Source organism: Carcharodon carcharias, chromosome 2, assembly GCF_017639515.1.
Source record: "Carcharodon carcharias isolate sCarCar2 chromosome 2, sCarCar2.pri, whole genome shotgun sequence".
Classification (NCBI taxonomy): Eukaryota; Metazoa; Chordata; class Chondrichthyes; order Lamniformes; family Lamnidae; genus Carcharodon; species Carcharodon carcharias.
Window position 1 is genome coordinate 218,386,254 of NC_054468.1, and position 20,518 is coordinate 218,406,771.

General features: G+C 45.4%; 1 protein-coding gene across 3 annotated transcripts in view; it reads left to right on the top strand.

Moving 5' to 3' along the window:
* The window catches only part of crim1 (cysteine rich transmembrane BMP regulator 1 (chordin-like)), a 212,504-nt gene extending 199,340 nt beyond the window's left edge, over window positions 1–13,164 (top strand). For all 3 annotated transcript variants that reach the window (XM_041215149.1, XM_041215158.1, XM_041215167.1), the window contains 3 exons: window positions 1,247–1,428; window positions 8,285–8,461; window positions 9,211–13,164. In XM_041215149.1, coding sequence (XP_041071083.1) covers window positions 1,247–1,428; window positions 8,285–8,461; window positions 9,211–9,225 — 374 coding nt within the window. In that variant the 3' untranslated portion in view covers window positions 9,226–13,164. The remainder of the gene's footprint in view (window positions 1–1,246; window positions 1,429–8,284; window positions 8,462–9,210) is intronic.
* The last annotated feature ends 7,354 nt before the right edge of the window (window positions 13,165–20,518 follow it).

The window sequence follows — 20,518 nt, forward strand, 5'->3', positions numbered from 1 at the left end:
CCAGGAGATAGAGCTATGGAAGACACAATCCATTGTACAACTATGAACTTTGTAAATCTTGAGTCAGCAGCCATTTCTGAGATTAAAGAAGGCATCCTCATGATACCCGGCATCTCCACCTTTTACAGTTCCTGTTGCTCAACAGAGAAAAGACTTATTCATTTCTTAAATCTGCCATTCCCTAGGCAGCTGCCAGAATGTTCAACTTTGGCGGGATTATATAATGGGTGATGGCAGATTGTGCACTTTGTCTGATTTCCCTTAGCATTAGGGTGTGTAACTTTACCTCATCTCATCCAATCAGCATAACCTTCTACTCATTTCTCCCTCATGTACTTAACTAGCACGCCCTTATGTGCATTTGTACTATTTGCCTCAGCTACTCCATAAATTAACAAGTTCTACAGTCTCTGGGTAGAGGAGTTTCTCCTGAATTCCCTATTAGACTTATTAGTGACTGTCTTATATCTATGGCCCCTAGTTGTTGTCTACCCCAGAAATGGCATCATTTTCTCCATATTTAGCCTATCCAAACTCTTCATAATCCTAACAACCTCTGGCAAGCCTTGACTTTGCTAGAAAAAAGAGCCCCAGCCTGTTCAGTCTTTCTTGTTCCGGTATCAGCCTTGTAAATCTTTTCATGCACCTTCTCAATGTCTCCATGTCCTTTCATTGTAATATAGAAACCAGAACTGAATAGCTGTGGCCTGTACAAATTTTACCTAAGTTCTTTGCTTTTGGATGCCAGTCCTCAGGAAAACAGATTAGAAGCAGAATAGTACATTTAAAATAAATTAACTAGCATCTAAACATAAAGTGATTCTGTCAGTATTGAGCAGAGAACTTGTAGCCCAGTGGTAGCATCCCTACCTCTGGGCCAGAAGCTCCAGGTTCAAATCCCACTTCTGAACTTGATGGACTTGGCAGGTGCGTTCATAATGTGGCCAAACAGGTTGATTATCAGCCTGTAAGTCCTTTCAATAAGAGTGGGAGAGTTTCCTGGTCAAGCATACTGCAGAAGGCAATGGTAAACCACTCTAGTACTTTGCCAAGCATTATCATGGACCAATCCAATGGAGGTCCATGGTTGCCAAAAAGGACATGATACCTGGAGGAAGAGGAGGTCAGTATGGAGCATGTGTCATCTCTGCCCTGCACTAGGCTGTTGAATGTTCTCCACCTCAGTGTCCTTTGTGAAACCCCGCTCGACTAACATCCCATTTTTTTCCCTCTTCATCTCCTACAGAGAACCTCCGTGTTAACGCGATAGGTGGAGACTACCCCCGGTACAATGAAGACTCCGCTATGCATTCTGTGGCGTGGGTAGCACTGCCCATTATGATTGCTCTCATTCTAGTCATAGCGCTGCTGCTGGTCAACCAGAAGAAGCAGTGGATCCCAGTGCCCTGTTACAGAACTCCTACAAAGGTACAGTATCCTTGACAAAATCATCAACCTGAGCATGCTCTTAAATCTGGCTAAGTTAAAGTGGGTGGGGGAGTTATTTCCACAATATGGTGTCCCGAATAAATCTCATAAACATCTACCCTTCCAGCACATTGTTCAGTTTGCTGCAGAGTTTCAGAATGTTCAAATCACTTACCCAATTCGATTAGTTAATAAATCTGGAATTAAATGCTGGTTTCAGTAATGATGATTATGAAACTACCAGATTGTCATTAAACTCATCTGGTTCAATAGTCCCCTTCAGAGGAGGAAATCTGCCAACTTTACCCAGTCTGGCCTATATGTGACTCTAGACCCACAGCAACGTAGTTGACTCCTAACTACCCTCAAATGGCCTATCACTCAGTTGTATCAAACTGCTACATGCAATTTGGGATGGGCAGTAAATGCTGGACTTGCTAGTGACACTTACACCCCAGGAATGAAAGAAAAAAGAATGCGTGCATGCGTTGAAATCAAGTGAGCATGGAACCGGGCTCAGATATGGTGCCCTACAGTGTCAATGGTAGGCCTACGCTCGGTGTGAAAACTCACAGCTGGAAAATGGGCACATTTTTGGAGGGTAACTGGTGTCCTTGGTACTGTAACCCAGCAAGGGAAGCCTGCACCTTTGGAAGAAGAGGAAGTGAGTAGAGGTAATTGGCAAGTGAGATATACCTCAATAAACCTGTCTCTGTTGCCACATTCCAAGTTGAGCCTTCAGCAACTGGGCTGGTCATCAGCAGGTTATTCTGTGTAGATTGGTACAGTAGAGACCAAAGGCAAATCGGTAATAGGCTATAGTGTAACTCGAAAACTCACTGTAACTGTAGGAGGTCTTGTGGTGCAGTGGTGGTGTTCCTACCTCTGGGCCTGAAGCTGTAGGTTTAAAGTCCCACTTGGCGGGCCCGGGAATGGTCAGGAAATGGACCACCAACCGTAATTGGCCCCCGACCACACATTTCACGCTGACTGGCCGTTAATTGGCCAGCCAGCGTGCAACGGGCACTGAAGTGCTCAGCGCTGCCAGGGTGGGGGCAGGAAGAAGGCGGGCGATGACATTTCAGCAGACGCGGATGAGCGCTGCAAGGTAGCTCCCCGAAGGCAGACGGCTGCCTCAGGGAGCTGGAGACCTGAAAAGGCTGAAGTAAAGGTTTTAAAAGCTGAAAAAAAAGTGTCCAGGCATCATAATCAATCACCTGAAACTATAGCTGATATAAAAGTGCTGTCCACAGAAATTTATTTTTATTTTATTTCATCACAGAAATTTCATCCTGCCCTTGGATGAGTTTTGATGATAAAAGCAAAGGCGGCCTGGCCAATTGGCCCGTCCAGCAGCTGTAAGGTTGGATGGGTAACAAAAAATCAGAGTCAGTTGCACCGTTAATGGGCTTAATCGCCCTCTTAATTGTTGGCGGGTGCGCTTCCGACTTTTGTGTGAGCCCGCCGAGCGAAATATCGCACGAGTGCGCAACGATGTCAGGATGCTCGCCCGAAGTCTTCTCGCATGATTTTATGGCCGATCAGTTCAGGTGCGTGCCCGCAGGATGTAAAATTCTGCCCCAGGACTTGATGGCCAGAGAAAGTATAGTCCTTCCAGTACACCGCCAGTCCAGGCGGTAAGAACTGGAAGAGTTTCCTGTGTTAGCCGTACTGCAGAAGGCAGCAGCAAAGCACTGCCCTACTTTGCCAAGTATAATCATGGACCTATCCAATGGAAGCCCATGGTCACCAACGCCCTATTAGGGCATTGTACCTTGAGGAGGATTGTAAATGTAGCCATTCAAAATGTCAATAAAATAAAAAGGTCTCTGTCCCATCTCAAGTAATTACTCCCAATATTAAAAGTGCTCCTTAGTTTGAAAATAACTGTTACATCCTAATTTGTTTTTTCCCCTCAACATCTCACTTGTTGATTTCCATTAATGAAATACTTATACCTTAAACATGAAAACACAGTTGACTTTAGAATAATTGATTGGGAAGTGCTACTGAGCTGAGCACTGAGAGAGAGAGAGAGAACTGAATTAACACTTGAGGCTGTTAGTTGATTCACTCCAGGTTAATTACTGCATCTTTCCTGTTGTTAATTGAGCTCCATAGCTCCTCCATGCCAATTACCTGAGTGCGCTTGGCAATTCGCTGTTTAAGGACAGCTAATAATAAGTAGCTGGGGGAAAAGGCAGGATGGTACAGGTTCTTAGCTCTTGGTTTCAGAAGGAGATGGATGGTGAAGCTTAAACCTTATGTGACAATAGTAGTTTAGAACTTGAGCACAAAATTCCCGGCTGTCACTCCAGTGCAGTACTGGGACAGTACAGCACTGCTGGAGGTGCTGCCTTTCAGCTGAGACCTTAAAGCCAGGCCCCACCTACCCGCTCGTGTGGATGTAAAGATCCCCAGGCACTATTTCGCAGAGAAGGAAGGGGGTTCTCCCCACTGTCCTGGTCAATATCTGTCCCTCAATAAACATCACAAAAACAGATTATCTGGTCATTATCACATTTCTATTTGTGGGAGCTTGCTATGTGCAAATTGGCTGCAGTGTTTCCTTCATTACAACAGTGATTACACTTCACAATATTTCATTGGCTGCAAAGCGCCTTGAGATGACTGATGGTCGTGAAAGGCACTATATAAATGCAAGTTTTTTTTTCCCCTTTAATTCAACAGTATACAACAAGCTGTCAACCTGATACACCTTAAGTTAAAAACAGCCCCATATAAACATAGCCACTAAGTATTGACTCAGGCTCCCCATAATAGTTGCAGCTTTTAATAGTCTTAATTGCTGACATAGCCATTGGTGATTGTACTGCCCGTCACTGAACCCTACCAACAGGAAGATCCCAGGTTCAAACCCTGGGTGGGGTTGACCTATCTGATTTCAGACCGAGTGACCATATGTGGCTTCACGTAAGTTGACTTATTTAGTAGCACCGTTACCTGGGAAAGCCATCCCGGCTTGCGTATTGGAAAGTTGGACTGTATCCAACAAGAATCTGATACTTGGGAAGGGAAGAGATAGTCCTTATAAATAAACAAAAACTAAAATGAATGGTACCTCTGAGCATTTTGGAAGCTAAAAGTAGTTTGCTGGGTAATTGCAGGGCTCAGTGAGAGAAAAAAAACATCTTCTTTCTCTCCCACCAGCATTCTGTACTGAAAGCATCCATCTTCCATCCCAACTGCCCACTTAGCTTCTATCCGACTAGTGCACAAAACTGACGTCCAATTCAGTCCTGGGCTGAGCTTCAAGCCCTGTGTTACATCTATCAGTGAAACTGCTTATTCCCATCAACACAATGTTGGCTGTCTGTGCTGCTAACTCACCCCCCACCCCATCAAGATCCTGATTCACACTTGCATTACGTCAAGACACAACTTCTCCAGCAACCTCCTCACCAGCTTCCTGATGTCTACTGACCGGAACTCCAAACTCCCCAGACTCAGGGCAGGATTTTACATTTGGGGTCGGGATCAGGATCAAGTGCAGGTCCTGACCCTACACTGTCAGGAACACGTGACAGCGACTTCTACAAGATTGTCCAATTAGTGCCATCCAATGAAGGATGGTGGGGCTGGCTCTTGTAGCTGGAGGGCCAGTAGGAGACTTTGTCCGCCTCTGGTCAATGGCCTTAATTGGCCTTTCAAATGAGTTAATAAGCTGCCTACCATTCTCGGGTGGGTAGCCATTCCAGATTCATTTCAGCCTAAAGAAAATGGCTAGTTGCCTGGTCTGTGATGGGGAGCTAACACACCAGCCAGGGAATTCCTGGCCTTCCCATCTTGCTTCCTGTCCCCATATTGGCACCAAAATGCTGCCCTAAGTCTTTCCTCTCCATCACCTCTGCCTGGTTTTGTTCCCCATTGGCTCACTATAGCACATAAGGAGGTCATTGGTCCATTGTGTTACACAAATTAGTCTCATTCCCTACCCACTCTGTCCCATAGTCCTGAATTTATTTTTATTTCCAACTATATATCCAATTCCCTTTTTATAGTGCATATTGAATCTGCTTCCACCACACATTGAGGCAGTGCGTAAAAAATAATTTTCTCATCTCCACTATCCTTACCTTCAGGCCCATCTATGGCCTCACCTCAATCAATATTCTCTGACTTTATGTTCCAGTCACTGCTCTTTGGCTTCCCCTGACAATGGTTGTGGAACATTTGAGTGCTTAATTGCTCTACCCTTGAACTCACTTTCATAAACCTCTCTCCAGCTGATCCTTCCTCTCTCTGTGAAATATCTCTCATCTTTTTACTACACTGAGGGCCCCATACAAATATACATTGCTGATGATAAGAATTGGCTCCTTGTCAAGAGACCTTGCACGACACTCCAGCATTTACTAAATTGGCCTGAGTTATTTTACAAAAACTTCATTTTTACTTACTGTACTGAACTGCAACTTAAAGTAAAGAAATCTGAGCAAACAAAAAGAATTACAAAATAGGAGATTCGCGGCATTAAAGAGTGAGTGAGTTGCATTTGATAGTGTTCTGTTTATTCGTTCATGGGATATGGGCGTTGCTTTCAAGGCCAGCATTTATTGCCCATCCCTAATTGCCCTAAGAAGATGGGTGCTGTGCTTCCTTCTTGAACTAGTACAGTGTGCGAGCTTAAATGTAGAGCAAGTGCCAAAAGGATGATGATGTATTAAAGGGAGTGATAGAATGAAGGTTTTGATAGGACCAAGCTGATTCTTAAAGGATAATAAAAGTTATGGAAATACATATAAGAGTTCTGCGACGGGTGTCATAATGCAGGCATCATATTTTCACATCACAGGCATAATGTGACATTAGTCATGCTTGTTACCATCTCAGTAAGAAAAGATAAACGCAGCCAGTCATTAACCCAGAGGCTGAAATTTAACATTTTGTTGAGAAACTGAAGGCAGGTTTTTCTGGTGGGCGAGCGGGGGCGGGGCCCACTCGCCAGCGGGGAGTACGTCAGGCATGCGTCCCGACATCACCCCGCATCATTCAGATTTTCAGTTCGGCTGCGCGCCCGCCAAACTGTCCACGGCCTATTAAGGCCATTAAAAAACCAATTGATGATGGACCTGCCTGTCTAACCTTAAGGTTGGCGGGCAGGCCAGGAGCCCAGGCGGGTCTCGGAAAAAACATGAAACCTCATCCGCGGGTACTTTCATGAGGGTACTTAAATTTTAATTAAATATTGGAGTAATAGTTATGGACATATACCAACTCATGCGACAATGTCACATGAGGGGACATGGCAGGGAATTTTTTTTATCACCTTCATTGAAAGTTTAAATTGGAGCCGATCTCCCTGAGGCAGCACTTTGCCCCAGGGAGATCTGAGCGCTCTTTCACACGCATGCACGAAAGAGCGCACTCCCCCCCACCCACACAAGGAGTGCATAGTGCTTCTGGGCGGGCCTTAATTGGCCCACCCACAAAAAATGGCAGCGCGCCCCCAATAGGGGGCGCTGATCGGAAGCTCGCCTGCCCGCTCCCGCACTCTCCCCCCCCTCCCCCCCGACGGAATATTAGACACTGTGTATGACAGCTGATCCAATATGATACCCCCCTCCCTTTTCTGCCCAAGACAAATTTCATTCACATGGTCAGGCAATGTGACTGCGGTATTGGAACACCGCATCTACTGTCACCACCGGCCCCCGCCCCCCCCCCCCCCCCCCCCCCCCCGCAACCTCGATTCCCTTTTGAAGAAATCTGTCAATCGAAACCCAGCGAGTCAAGTTCCTTTCCTGCCTCACTCTGTACCAGGGACACCAATGAGCCATACCCAGCAAGAAGGCCCAAAATTCAATTTGTAGCATGAGCTCAGTTAGTGGATCTTACACGGGGCAGTGATGGTGTTCCTGACCTAGGAAAGCCAAAGCACAAATCAGGGTTCATGCTCCTGTCGCTATCCAGCAGCCCTACTGGACAGCGTCTGCGTCTGTGTCTGTGTGTGAAGGTCAGGTGGGGGTCAAATTTATAATGACTATGATACCCCAATAGTGGGATAGCCCTGTGGACACAGAGGCCAGGATTTTAACTTACTCGACCTCCCGCCAGCCAGAGCATTGCCAGCAAGGCTTGGGGAACCCAGAGGTCAAGATGCCCTGCCCCGCCTGCGTGTGTGTGACATTACTGACCAGTTCCCCTGCCGGATGCAAGCCTGACTGACAGGTTTTGCTTCCCTTCAGGTGGGGAAACAGGTTGGTGGAGGCCGCAGGGTACATGCCTAGCAGGGGATGGGGTCGGTTGCGATCCCAAGGCCAGTGATCCTGGGGGAGGGGATCATGGAGGCCCAGGTGTAGGGAGCGGTCAGAAGCCTCACGGAGAAGGTCAGAGTGAAATGTCCAATGGTGGGGGGGGGGGGGGTCACCCATGCAGGTAGTCGTAGCTCCTTGGTCCGGCAGCCCTCACCTATGTGTACTCAACCCTACAAAATTTTTAAAAAGTTGAATAACAACTAGGATCACCGCCTCATCGTAATATTCAAGATGCTGAGCCATCTCCTTGGTATAGGCTGGTCACCTGCCCACACCTCCATCAAAGGCAGAAGTGGGCAGGGTGGAGGTGGGATTCTGATTTTTAAGGCTTTAACAATCCCCGCTTGATATCCCATGAATGTCAATCCTCACACATCGGGAACAAAAGTGAGTGACTGGGCTTTCAGGGTCTGCGGAACCATCAGGAGAGGATTGGAGCAGGGAGGAAAGTATTTGTGAACAAAATGCAACTGATGTAAAATTGTAAGCACGTTAAAGGAATTGGTGTACTTGAGAATATGTTTGAGGGATTGGGAATGACTCCAACTAAGTCTTGTTTATCTTGCTTGCTCTACCAGCCCTCGTGTCTGAACAACCAGCTGGTGTATGTGGACTGTAAGAAAGGAACCATGGTTCAGGTGGACAGCTCCCAGAGGATGCTGAGAATGGCGGATCCAGACTCCAGACACAGCGGTTTCTACAGCATGCCAAACACAAAGCAAAACAACTTACAAGGGGACAGCTTCTATCAGACGGTGTGAGACACCTCTCTGTGCAGAAAGACTTTTTTCTTTACCCGCTACAAAAAAAAACACAAAAAAAATCACAAAAAAAACAGCTACAATTGTGCACTTGCTTAATGGACTGTATTGGGTTTGTGAATTCATGTACAGCTCTGAGACTTTAACGGGATGGGCTCCGTTTCACTCCTGCCTTGTGCCAGAGAGAAAAAAAAAATCATTCCCACTTTTCCTTGTGATATTTGACCAAGTGTTTCCTAGAACACTTTAGCACCAAAGTTAAAGTTACTACGGTTTTTCTGCATGTAATATATAGCTGTAGAGAGGAGAAGGACATTGTGCAGAAGGAGAGTCCTTTCAGGTTGACTACCAAACAGCAACTTTCCAAGTTGGTAGACTCTTTTAAGTTTTCTCGCTGTCTGTACTCGTTAACGACAAAGCCTAACCCACTGAAAACTAGAGAGAAAGAGCCCTTGGCATGAACGTCCTAGAGTGCGCCACAAGTACAAACTTATATAAGAGAATCAACATGGTTCCAGGCCTACCATAGAGACAATGTTTTCTGTACACATGGAAACTTAAGATAACATGGATTTTTTTTTGTTGCTGTTGTTGTTTATAAGAGCATGGCAGATGTTAAGGGTGGGTTGACTGAGGCCATCTTAAAGTGTACTGTGTGCTGCTTTTTAATGGCCAGTTGCTTGGCAAGGACAGCGCGAGGCTGCGGCCTAAACTTCCTTTTTTTTTGTTTTGTATGATATTAGCACTGGATCATGTAAAGATACTACCAGAGATGAGGACAACCACAGCAGGCTTTCCCCTGAAAACCACCAGCCTCTCTGGTGGGTTCCTAAGATTTTCGGAAGGTGGAAAATAGAAGAAACTTTGTTGGACAAAGTTCCTGCTCAATACTGAAAGAGAGAGAAAAAAAAAAAGACTGGGTTTTGTACTTACTGGTATGCAGATTAGAGACTGCTTCCGTGGTAGGAAGCTTCGTAATTATATATATTACTCAAGCACCTTTTTTGAAGCTCAGAAAAAGGAGATTATGCTTTGTGAAACATTAGCATTATAGGAATATTTATGTTAATATATATTATGCTAAAACAAAAGTATTTGTACATATATATAATTTTCTATGTTTTCCTGTTTAATGTATTTATATCCTAGAGAGATTTTATCCAGTTTAAAAAAAAAATTAGCTTAACAGGCATTCCATTTTAGTGCTTGATGGCTCACAGGACTCGCGAAAGGAAAGAGCATCTCATTTTACCTAAGATTTTGTGCCTTTTTGCTGACGGCTTCAGCATTGCTCTCGCTACTTCTGATTTCAGCCTACAAAGGGCTTTAAAGATCGCAAAATGGGTCTCACAGTTATCCATAATACAGTACCAATGCTCGTCAATCTTGAATTTTTTCTTTCCTTAAAAGTCAGTCTTTCTTTTGTCCAGCTAGTATGTCGTTGATTAACTTGTACAGCTTATCGTGTGAGTCTGTTGTTTGATTCCTGTTGCAATTTAACCATGAGGATATTATGCACTGGGCAGCATTTCTTTTTTTTGGTTCCTGTTATAAACTGCGTGCTTTGTATTTGTTTGTCTTTTTCTTCCCTCCCGTGGAAGGTTTGACAGGCAGCTTTCCTCTTCCAGATCCCATTGGAATGCACCAGGCTGTCTTTATCAAAAAAAAGTCTTCCCCCAAGGCTGGGTGAATAAATGCACAGCCTGATGTGGAGCTCCGCTCACAGGACAGGGAGGTCCCAGTCTCAATTCCTTGCCATGCTTGAAGTAGCCCCCTCTCTGACAGGGCAGGGGCAAGGAAGCCACAATCGGCCGCAAGGTCCACGGGTTCAGGAGGGAATGATTCAAGCCAGCACTCCTGCCTCTGGTCGCTTTCCCTGATGGAAATTGGATGTGTGCAGAAGTTGGGGCAAAGGCAGGAGCAGGCTCTGCTGTGTTGTTGCCCTTCTGAGGTCACATAGTTGGCTGGCACTCATTATCTGTGCACACATGAAGAATGCCCTCTTCAGCAAGGCAAACATCATCCATAGAACAATGGCCTAGCAAGAAAGGAAAGGAGGGGATGAAAGAAAATTGCAATAAAACTGATCGGATTGCCCAAGGTTACGAGTTCTGCACTGAATGACTCCACATCCTCAGTGATTTCAACCTCCATCTTAACTCACTTTGCTTTCTCCTCTGAGTACACTGCCCTTCCTAAATCTCTAGCTCCGCATTAGCAATCCTACTCATATTCATTGCTTTCACCGACCATCTTGCATGGATGCTCTGTTTCTATCATCTCAGTCACAGACAATGCCATCCCTGATCTCTCACCACTCACATTCCCTTTCCCAACCCCATTTCATTTTGCATCTGGTAAAATCTTAACTCCCAACACCCGATTGTCGAGCCTTTGGGCCTCTGTTTGTAGCTGTTAATTTGCTAAATCATTCGCTCACCTCTGCTTCTGATCTGTTCTTCCCCAGTAAAACCCACCCACTGTTCCAACCTGCCCTAATCCCTGGTATGGCCTCTATCATCGTTTCCCCCATGTCCAAGAAGTTCATACTTAGACATATTTGACACTCAAGTGGTTTAACCATTAATCACTAGATCTGATTGAACCACATAAAGTACAGTCGGGCCCTATTCTTTGCTTCCAAAACTGATCAGAACTCCAGGATTGCCCTAAAGTCCAATGGGAACTTATGATTACTTTCTCCACTATTTATCTGTCTCCTTAAATCACTCCATCTTCAACTCCAACAAGTGTGAGGAACTCATGGGACTTTGTCAATAAAATTGAGTCCATTTGTTTAGTTGTGTCGAGTGCCATGCTCCTCCTTCCCCTGCCCACCAAGCCGAGGATTCTCCCAACCCCCCCTGCCCTTGCCCTGAACTGGTATCATCTAGTTTCTCTCCTAGGTCTCTTCATGCCCTCTCTGAGCTCATCTTGACTACACGATCCACTCCCTGCTCTCTCAATCCAATTCCCATTAAACAGCTGATCACCCAACTTCCCTTCCTGACTATCACATTAGCTAAGATTGTAAACAGTTTCCTCTCCTCAGGAATTCCCACCCACCCTCGTTGCACCAGCACCCCTTTCCTCAAAAGCACACCCCTGACCCTTCTGTCCTTGCAAACTACCACCCCATCTCCAACCCCCCCCCCCCGCCTTTCGTCCCCAAAGTCCCTGAATGTGTTGTCACCTTCTCCCAGTTCCATGTTTTTACCCCTCCCATCAGACTTGGCGTCTTTCCAACTCTGATCTTTTACACATCCCCCCTGTCCCTTTGCCCTAAAATTGGCGGCTGTGCCTTCAGCCATGTTGGCCCTAAGGTCCGGAATTCCCTCCCTAAGCCACCACAATTCATTCTCTCTCTCTCTCTCTACTAACACAATCCTTAAAACCTACCTCTTTGACCAAGCTTTTAGTCAGCCATCTTAATACCCCCTCCTTTGACTCGGTGTCAGTTTTTGTTTGATTACGCTCATGTGAAGCGCCTTCGGTGGGGGCCATTTTAACCAAGAAAAAGGCGCTACGCAAATACAAGTTGTTGTCGACTGGGGGAACAGATGATTTTTTTTTAATCTCCAGTGCAGGATGTATTATGGGTAATTGTGAAGAGCTCCAGATGACATTGAAGGCATCACAAACACACATTGAGGGAGAGAGACAAAATAAATGACATGCTTCCTGTTACCGAAGAGTTACTAACAAAAGAACTACTGGAATGTTGGCATTGATAAGCTGGACTTTTTTTTTTGTAGTATGCCTATTAGTGGTAATAACTTACTAAATTTATTAAAAAAAAGACAGGTCTTGGCACTTTTTCTACTAATTACCCCTTTTTGTGTAATACCTTTTTAAAGTGCTTTCACAAGAGAATCCATTACCCAGTTTGCTTTAATGTGAAAACATTTGTACTTTTGTTTCGTAGTGAAGTTCTCAAGTATTGTTGTAGATACTCGGGAGCAGAGCTTGCTGAACTTGAAGCTGAAAAAAAAATCTAATTTATTGTTTGACCTAATTTATTAATCTGAAGATTAATCAAAAGTTAGAACATTGCAAGATGTACGGTTTTTTTTTGCGCTATTTGTACGGGAGGAAAAGAAAGGTGATCTGGTTTAATTAAGGGTCGAGATTTTTTTCCTGTCTACGTGACTTTCTCATTTTTCCCACCAAACGATGATTATCTCCTAAACCTAGTCTTCCCTGCTGTCTCCACCACCGCCTCCCCCTCCTCCCACTCCACCCCTAACCCTCCCCACTTGCGTACAGGAATGGAATTCATCCTGTATGGTCAAGACCAATTGTCAATTCCTTTCCCAACCAAAGGAGTTATGTTGAGAAATGTTTTTAACAGGTAGTATTCACCGCTTGTTCTTCTTTTTTTGTGATTGTGGTTGAATTCTGGAGAAGACAAAAAAAAACTAACAGGATGCAGGACATATGGGGTAAGATGTTTTTTTTTTTAAATATTAGAGGGGGAAAAAGATTGCTGTCCACTACGTACTGTATCCATTACACTCTTGTACTTTGGTTACTGTTGTGCTAATGTAAAATAATGCAAAATATTTCTAAAATAGATGCGTATGTGGCACTTGGAGTGCACTGCAGTTCCGCAGTTTGCTTGTTTACTTTTTTTTTTAAATGTAAGGCATTTTCTTGTAAATTTGCTCTTGGCAGCACAATAAACACCGTTAAACCCACTCCTACTGTCTATGGTTGTGATCCCGAGCAAGCCTGAATTTGGAGTGGCCACTTCATGCCCAACTCCCAGGGCATGTCCAGGGCACTGAGCAGAAGGATGCATTTGGTTGATTGTCAAATAGTGTTGGGCTCATCTGACTTTGCACCAGGCAGACACCCTTTCAAGTCAGACATCCAGGAACGAAGCAAAGCGTCTTTGTTTTTTCTCTCCTCCGTCCTTCAGATGAGACATTAAAACTGACATCTCTTCTGCCTAATTAAAATCAAAAAGGCAGGAAATGTTCAGCAGGTTTGGCGGTATCCACGGGGAGAGAAATAGAGTTAATGGCTCAGGTCTGTGACCTTTCATCAGAACCCTCGTCTGTAATCGCGGGTGGATCCAAAACACAAAAGGTGGAACTTCAGGTGGAATCCACGTAGAATAAGTTGGAGCCGGAGACGTTTGCTAAGGAAAGGGATGTGGCAGCAACTGCAAAGTTTTGGTAGATACCTGACCAAACACGAGAAGGGAAATAGAAAGCAATGAAGGTGAACGAGTTAGAAGAGACAAATCAAAATTCTGTCGGAGAGAAAAGAAAAACTTCTTCAAGGTGGACATTCCTGGAAGAAAAGTGACAGTGAATTAAGTTTACAGACCTAAAACATTAACTCTGCTTCTTTCTCCATGGATCCTGCCTGACTTGCTGAGTACTTCCAGCATTTTCTGCTTTTATTTCAGATTTCCAGCATCTGCAGTATTTTGCTTTTCTCATCTGCCTAGTTCAGGTAAGCAGTGACAATCAAAGGAGTTTTCCCAGATCCCTGCCCAACATTCCCACCTCAGCCGGAAACCCATTAATAGCCCAGAAATTCGATAGCACCACACCCGTTTTCGAGATATTAGAAGAACAGGCACCTAAGAGCCTAACAAGGGCTCCTCCATAAGTGGCCAGGGTGACCAGAAGAAATGGAAAGCTCATTAAAACACTATGGGACCTTTATGCGCTTTTCAGCTGTGCCAGTGCCTGACTCATCAGATAATAAACTTCCTCAGCAACTCTTGGCACTCAGTACGAACCCTTCAGCAGCACTATTTAAAGGGTTCATCCACGAAATGCAGGTTGGTTGCTGGTTTGACCCTTTAGGTTGCTAGTGGACGGTTGAGCATTTTCTTTTTTTGTTAAACCAATTTCCTGGCTTCTCAGCTGGATTTCTAACTTCTGCTCAAAAGGAATTAGCTGGTGCCGGACTGATGTTTGTCTGTCTCCAAAACAGTTTTACTGCAGTAACAGATGATCTGTTAGATCTGCCCATGGGAGTGGAGGAGGAGGGGTGGGGCACATGCAGGAAAGCACAACAAAAGCAACGGTGATCAGGCAGCACCGCTCGTACCTCAGCTTCACTGAGGAGTGACATATAAGGCTCCTTCTCAAAGGAGGCTGTCACTGAACAATGATACCTTTTGCAGCCACACCATGAGCCTCGACCAGTGGACAGCACTGCCTGCGGCTATGTCAAGGTCAACTGTGGCCCGTTTACTTTTATGGCATGATGTCAGTTCAGGTGGCATCAGAGACATCTCCCAGTCTGCCACTGAATCTGGGAGGATCTGTGCACTAGGAGCAACACTTTCAAGCAATAGGCTTGGCCCAATTTGCAGGCATCTCCAGGCTGCAGGGTGCCATAGACTGCACTTCGTCACCTTTTGTGCTCCCTAACGCCAGCCTGACATCTCTATGAATAGAAATATTCTACAACCTCAGCATCCAGCTTGTTTGCAGATATAAGCCCGGTTTTCTTGGCTCATTCACCCTGCGCCACCAGTCCTCTCTGAAACTTTTATTCCAAATACCTGTCAGGTCACAGGCTGGTGGCTGGTGACCAAACAACAAAGGGCTTCAGAAATGGCTCGTGAGTCTTTTCAGGGACCCTGGGTACAGCTGCAGAGTTGTTGTACGCAAAAATGTAGCCAGAGTTCCCGTAACTAGCCTTTGGCTAGTTATGGGAACTCTGGCTACATTTGTAGCTGTAAATAGTTGCCATCGGGGCATTGGTCCCTTTAAAAGGGAGGGGGCATTGGTGGGGGCAGGTTGGCACGTAGAGGGCCATTTTGGGCCACAAAATGGTGGAGCAGGAGGGCTTGTCCCAAGTTACCACCCCTCCCCCCACACTCCCCCTCCGTCCCCCACCCCATCTCACCCCACCAGACAGGGAGGCTGTCAAACTTCGGTGGGCATCTCCCCTCCCAGAGCAGGGAGCCACCCACCGCTGGTAAAATGTCGTCAGCAGGAAGCAGCCCTTAAGTAGCACAATTGGCCTTTGGGCAGGAGGGCCGCCCTCCTCATTTTGCCGCTGGTAAAATGTCATGGCGACGGAACGATGACAGGCGCACCCTCCCCTGCCTTCCCTGGTCATTTTACATGTTGCCCATTGTGGTCCACAGCTCTGCACTGGAACAGAGTGTCGGAATAATCTCAGGCGCTGGAAGTCCCTGTCAATGCTGGCCCCAGAACCAAAATGGTGGCCATCTTAGTTTCCACGGCTACAGAATGAGCTGTGTGGTGGCTGTCCGCAAATGCACCACTGTTATGTGAAATGAGTTGACCGCTCACTCCATGTTGGACAGGAGGGTTTGCTTGCTCTGGGAAGGTATCAATGTAAGTTGGAGCTGCAGAGCCTTCGCACACAAGCTCCCAGCATCTGCAGAATGCCCATGAGCCTTCTTCGGTACAGTGTGAACAAAACCAGAAAGCGCTGGAAGTACTCAGCAGGTCTGGCAGCATCTGTGTAGAGAGAAATCGAGTTAACATTTCAGTGGCCTGGGCCCTTGAAGTCAGCCTGTGTGTCCGCTGCAGCACAACTAGTATTTGACCTCACCTTCCAGTGAGCTACCATCTGTGGCATCCTTTTCCCCTGCCCTAGCTCCTGTGCCTCATTTGGATACCTCCTCCAGCCTACTGTCTAAAGTACTCTTGGTGTCAGTATCTAAGGTGGTGCATCTTCACAAAGGCTGGACTTCCTCCTGAAGTGACATAGAGTGTCCACACTTTCAGCACCTGAAATGAGATAAAAGAGAATGACAAGCATTAGCTTTTGTGTGAAGGGAGAACAGCAAGAAGGGGCTGATGACCACAGTTGCAGTTCACTATGCAGGGTATATAGAATGAGAGGTAAAAAAGGGAGAGAGAAGATAAGGTGCCAGGACACCTTGGTGACATCTCCTCCAGCATTGCCACTCACTAGTCATGCCTCTCCTCCTAACTGTGATGGTCAGCCTGGATTGGATGAGCAGCCAGGTTCGTCCTCTTGTCACATGGTGTACATGATTTCCTCCTGTAAGAAAGAATGTAATGTGTTAGTGACATCCTCATGTGGTGTTTAGATTATATTAGCTCATGATAAACACACTTCAATGTGTGAAATGTGTTTAAATTGTGAAATGTGGAAAAATGAGGGTTGCAATAGCAGAAAGAATAGGAACTGCAGAACAATCAACTAAGGACAAGGAGATGAATTGAAGTGTAGTGCATTGAGTGTAGGAAAGTGAAGTGGAAGGGATATTTTGAGTGGCTGGAGCTATGAATAGAGCATAAAGAGAGCAAAATTCTTACCTTGAGAACTGGGGCGAGGTCATTGAACTTTTTTCTGCATCGTACCCATGTCATGTGAGCTAGGTTCCTGGCATTAACCTCTATTGCAACCTCTTCCCAATGGCAAGAACAGGGTCTCCCACCATCTGGATAAGGCCCATCAACATTTCATCGGAGAACCTGAGAGCCTGTTTTGCAGTTGTTGCAGCCATGTCTTGCTCAGATAGCTTCTCTTCGGTCTGCAACCAGAGGGCACTCCCCTATCAGAGATGCTTTTAGGTGCTATCTGTGAAGCTCAATTTTGCACCCCACCAAGCGCCCAAGTCAATGCAGGCCTGAAGCATGAAAATGATCTGGAAGCACCAATGTAAACATAGTCCCTGTAGCCACATGAGCGGGTTCCTGTTCTGCCTCTGTTTACCTGGTTTCCAGATCAATCCAGTATCTAGCCCATTAACTGGTCATCCGTCTTATTCAAAGGTTGTTGGACTTCAGCAAAACAATTGGTATGAAGCACTTTCAAATATTTTGACAGGATGAAACGTGTAAATGCGTATGTTATTCATTATTTTCTTCCCTTCTGCATTTTATGATGGTGTCAGGGCATTAGTTACAAAGGCTTTCAGTTAAAAGTAAGTGGTCAACTGAAGTCCTTTTTCAATGGTGCTGAAATACAGAAGATTGATGTTGATAGATCAGAGATTTCAGTGGACTCAAACCTCAAGTTGTGAAATGGCAATCAACAGATACAATACTGAACTACCTCACCAGCTCAAAGCACATAAGTTCAGGAAAATGCTTAATGTGGCTTTAATGTGCCTAACGTTTTAATGCTATAACGACAGTGCTCTGAACAAAAGCATAAAGAAATTTTCCCCCTTTGACCAACATGACCAACTCTATAACATTATGAGGAGGGACTTGAAAATTTAGGACTGTATCCCTTCATGGGATGTGGGCATCATTTGTTGCCCATCCCTAATTGTCCTTGAACTTGAGTGGCTTGCTAGGCCATTTACGAGGGTAGTTCAGAGTCAACAACTTTACTGTAGGTCTGGAGTCACATGTACGCCAGACTGGGAAAGGGCAGCAGATTTCCTTCCCTAAAGGGGCATGAGTGAACCTGATGGGTTTTTACAACAATCAATGATAGTTTCATGGTCACCATTACTGAGGCTAGCTTTCAATTCCAGATTTATTAATTAATTGAATTTAAGTTCCACCAGCTGCTGTGGGGGGATTTGAACCCTTCTACCCAGAGCATTAGCTTAAGTCTCTGGATTACTGGTCCAGTGACATTCCCATTGTGCCACCAAAACCTCCTCCCTGGCCTTTAATCCCCAATATTGATGTTTTTAGCTGCAAGGCTAAATGCTGCAAGTTACCATCCATTTATCAGGCTGAATACTGAAGAATCAAAACTGATTTACAGCTGGAGGAGCAGTTACGAAGTTTACTAAGGCATTTAAGATCATAAATTTGGACGTAAGGGAGCGAGCCAAGATTTACTCTGCAAAATTCCCTGGAAATTGTTGGGGCAAGTGCATACAACCCATTTGGTTGTTCATGAATTGAGAACAAAGAAGAACTGTCCTGTAGAAAGAAAAGAGTTGCATTTAAACAGCATTTTCCATGACTCCAGGACATCCCTAAATGCTTTGCAGCCAAGTGAAGAGTAGCCACTGTTTTAATTTCGGAAATATCCTGGCAATTATTGTCCACAGGAGGGTCCCATATACAGCCATGTGATAATGAACAGATAACCTGTTTTGGTGATGATGTTGGTTCAGTAGATAACTATTTGTTAGAACACTGGGAGAACTCCCCTGGCCTTCTTCAAAATAGTGCCATGTGATCTTTCACATGCACCTGAGAGGGTAGAAGGGACCTCAGTTTAACGTCTCATCTGAAAGATGGCACCTCCAACCCATAGCACTCTATCTGTGCTGCACTACGGTGTCAGCTTAGATTTTTTTCAAGACCCAATGAGGGCACTGTCTCCAAAACACCCAGTGTAGCAGATTTGGAAGCGAATTGTGCAGAGAGTAGATGGTTTTCGCAGGGTGTTGTGAACGTGTACAAATCAGGGAGAAGACTATTAAACTGGTATTTAGAAGAAGTAATAGATCAGAGATTAGATATCTCGAACCATTCAGAGGGAAAGGGAATCACTGTGGGAAATAAAATGTGAATATTGCCCACTAAAAAGCATAAATTGGTATCCATTTGCAATCCTTTGCTACTTTGTCCTGAGGTTCCCTTTATCATTGTGCAGAATAAGGTATCAGCAAAAGATAGGAGTTGACAATAGTTGATTGATTTAGAACATAAAATCCTTTTACATATTAAACAGAGGCGATAAAGAGGGAAAGTCATGCATCTACATAGCGTCTTTCATGACCTCGGGATATTCCAAAACACCTAACAGTCAGTGAAGTATTTTAGAATGTAGTCTGTATTGTAATGTTGGAAATTATGGGGTCTAATTTGTGCACAGCAAGCTCCCACAAACAGCAATGTGATCATGACCAAATTTTCTCTTTTTAGTGATATTGGTCGAGGGATAAATATTGGCCAACACTTACCTGCTCTTCTTCAAAATTGGGCTATGGGATCTTTTACATTCACCAGAGATGGCAGACAGGGCCCTCTGGTGATAGACTGTCCACCAATATCCATTACAAACCCACCGACTCCCACAGCTATCTCGACTACAGCTCCTCACAACCCGCTTCCTGTAAGGACTCCATCCCATTCTCTCAGTTCCTTCGCCTCCGTCGCATCTGTTCCGATGATGCTACCTTCAAAAACAGTTCCTCTGACATGTCCTCCTTCTTCCTTAACCAAGGTTTTCCACCCACGGTCGTTGACAGGGCCCTCAACCGTGTCCGGCCCATCTCCGGCGCATCCACCCTCACGCCTTCTCCTCCCTCCCAGAAACATGATAGGGTCCCCCTTGTCCTCACTTATCACCCCACCAGCCTCCGCATTCAAAGGATCATCCTCCGCCATTTCCGCCAACTCCAGCATGATGCCATCACCAAACACATCTTCCCTTCACCCCCCCATCGGCATTCCGTAGGGATCGCTCCCTCCGGGACACCCTGGTCCACTCCTCCATCACCCCCTACTCCTCAACCCCCTCCTATGGCACCACCCCATGCCCACGCAAAAGATGCAATACCTGCCCCTTCACTTCCTCTCTCCTCACCGTCCAAGGACCCAAACACTCCTTTCAAGTGAAGCAGCATTTCACTTGCATTTCCCCCAACTTAGTCTACTGCATTCGTTTCTCCCAATGTGGTCTCCTCTACATTGGAGAGACCAAACATAAACTGGGCGACCGCTTTGCAGAACACCTGCGGTCTGTCCGCAAGAATGACCCAAACCTCCCTGTCGCTTGCCATTTTAACACTCCACCCTGCTCTCTTGCCCACATGTCTGTCCTTGGCTTGCTGCATTGTTCCAGTGAAGCCCAACGCAAACTGGAGGAACAACACCTCATCTTCTGACTAGGCACTTTACAGCCATCCGGACTGAATATTGAATTCAACAACTTTAGGTCGTGAGCTCCCTCCCCCACCCCACCCCCTTTCTGTTTCCCCCTTCCTTTTTTTATTCCAATAAATTATATAGATTTTCCTTTTCCCACCTATTTCCATTATAAAAAAAGAAAAAGAAAAAAAAAAGATATTTATTTATTTTTTACATCTTTTATGCCCTCCCCACCCCCACTAGAGCTATACCTTGAGTGCCCTACCATCCATTCTTAATTAGCACATTC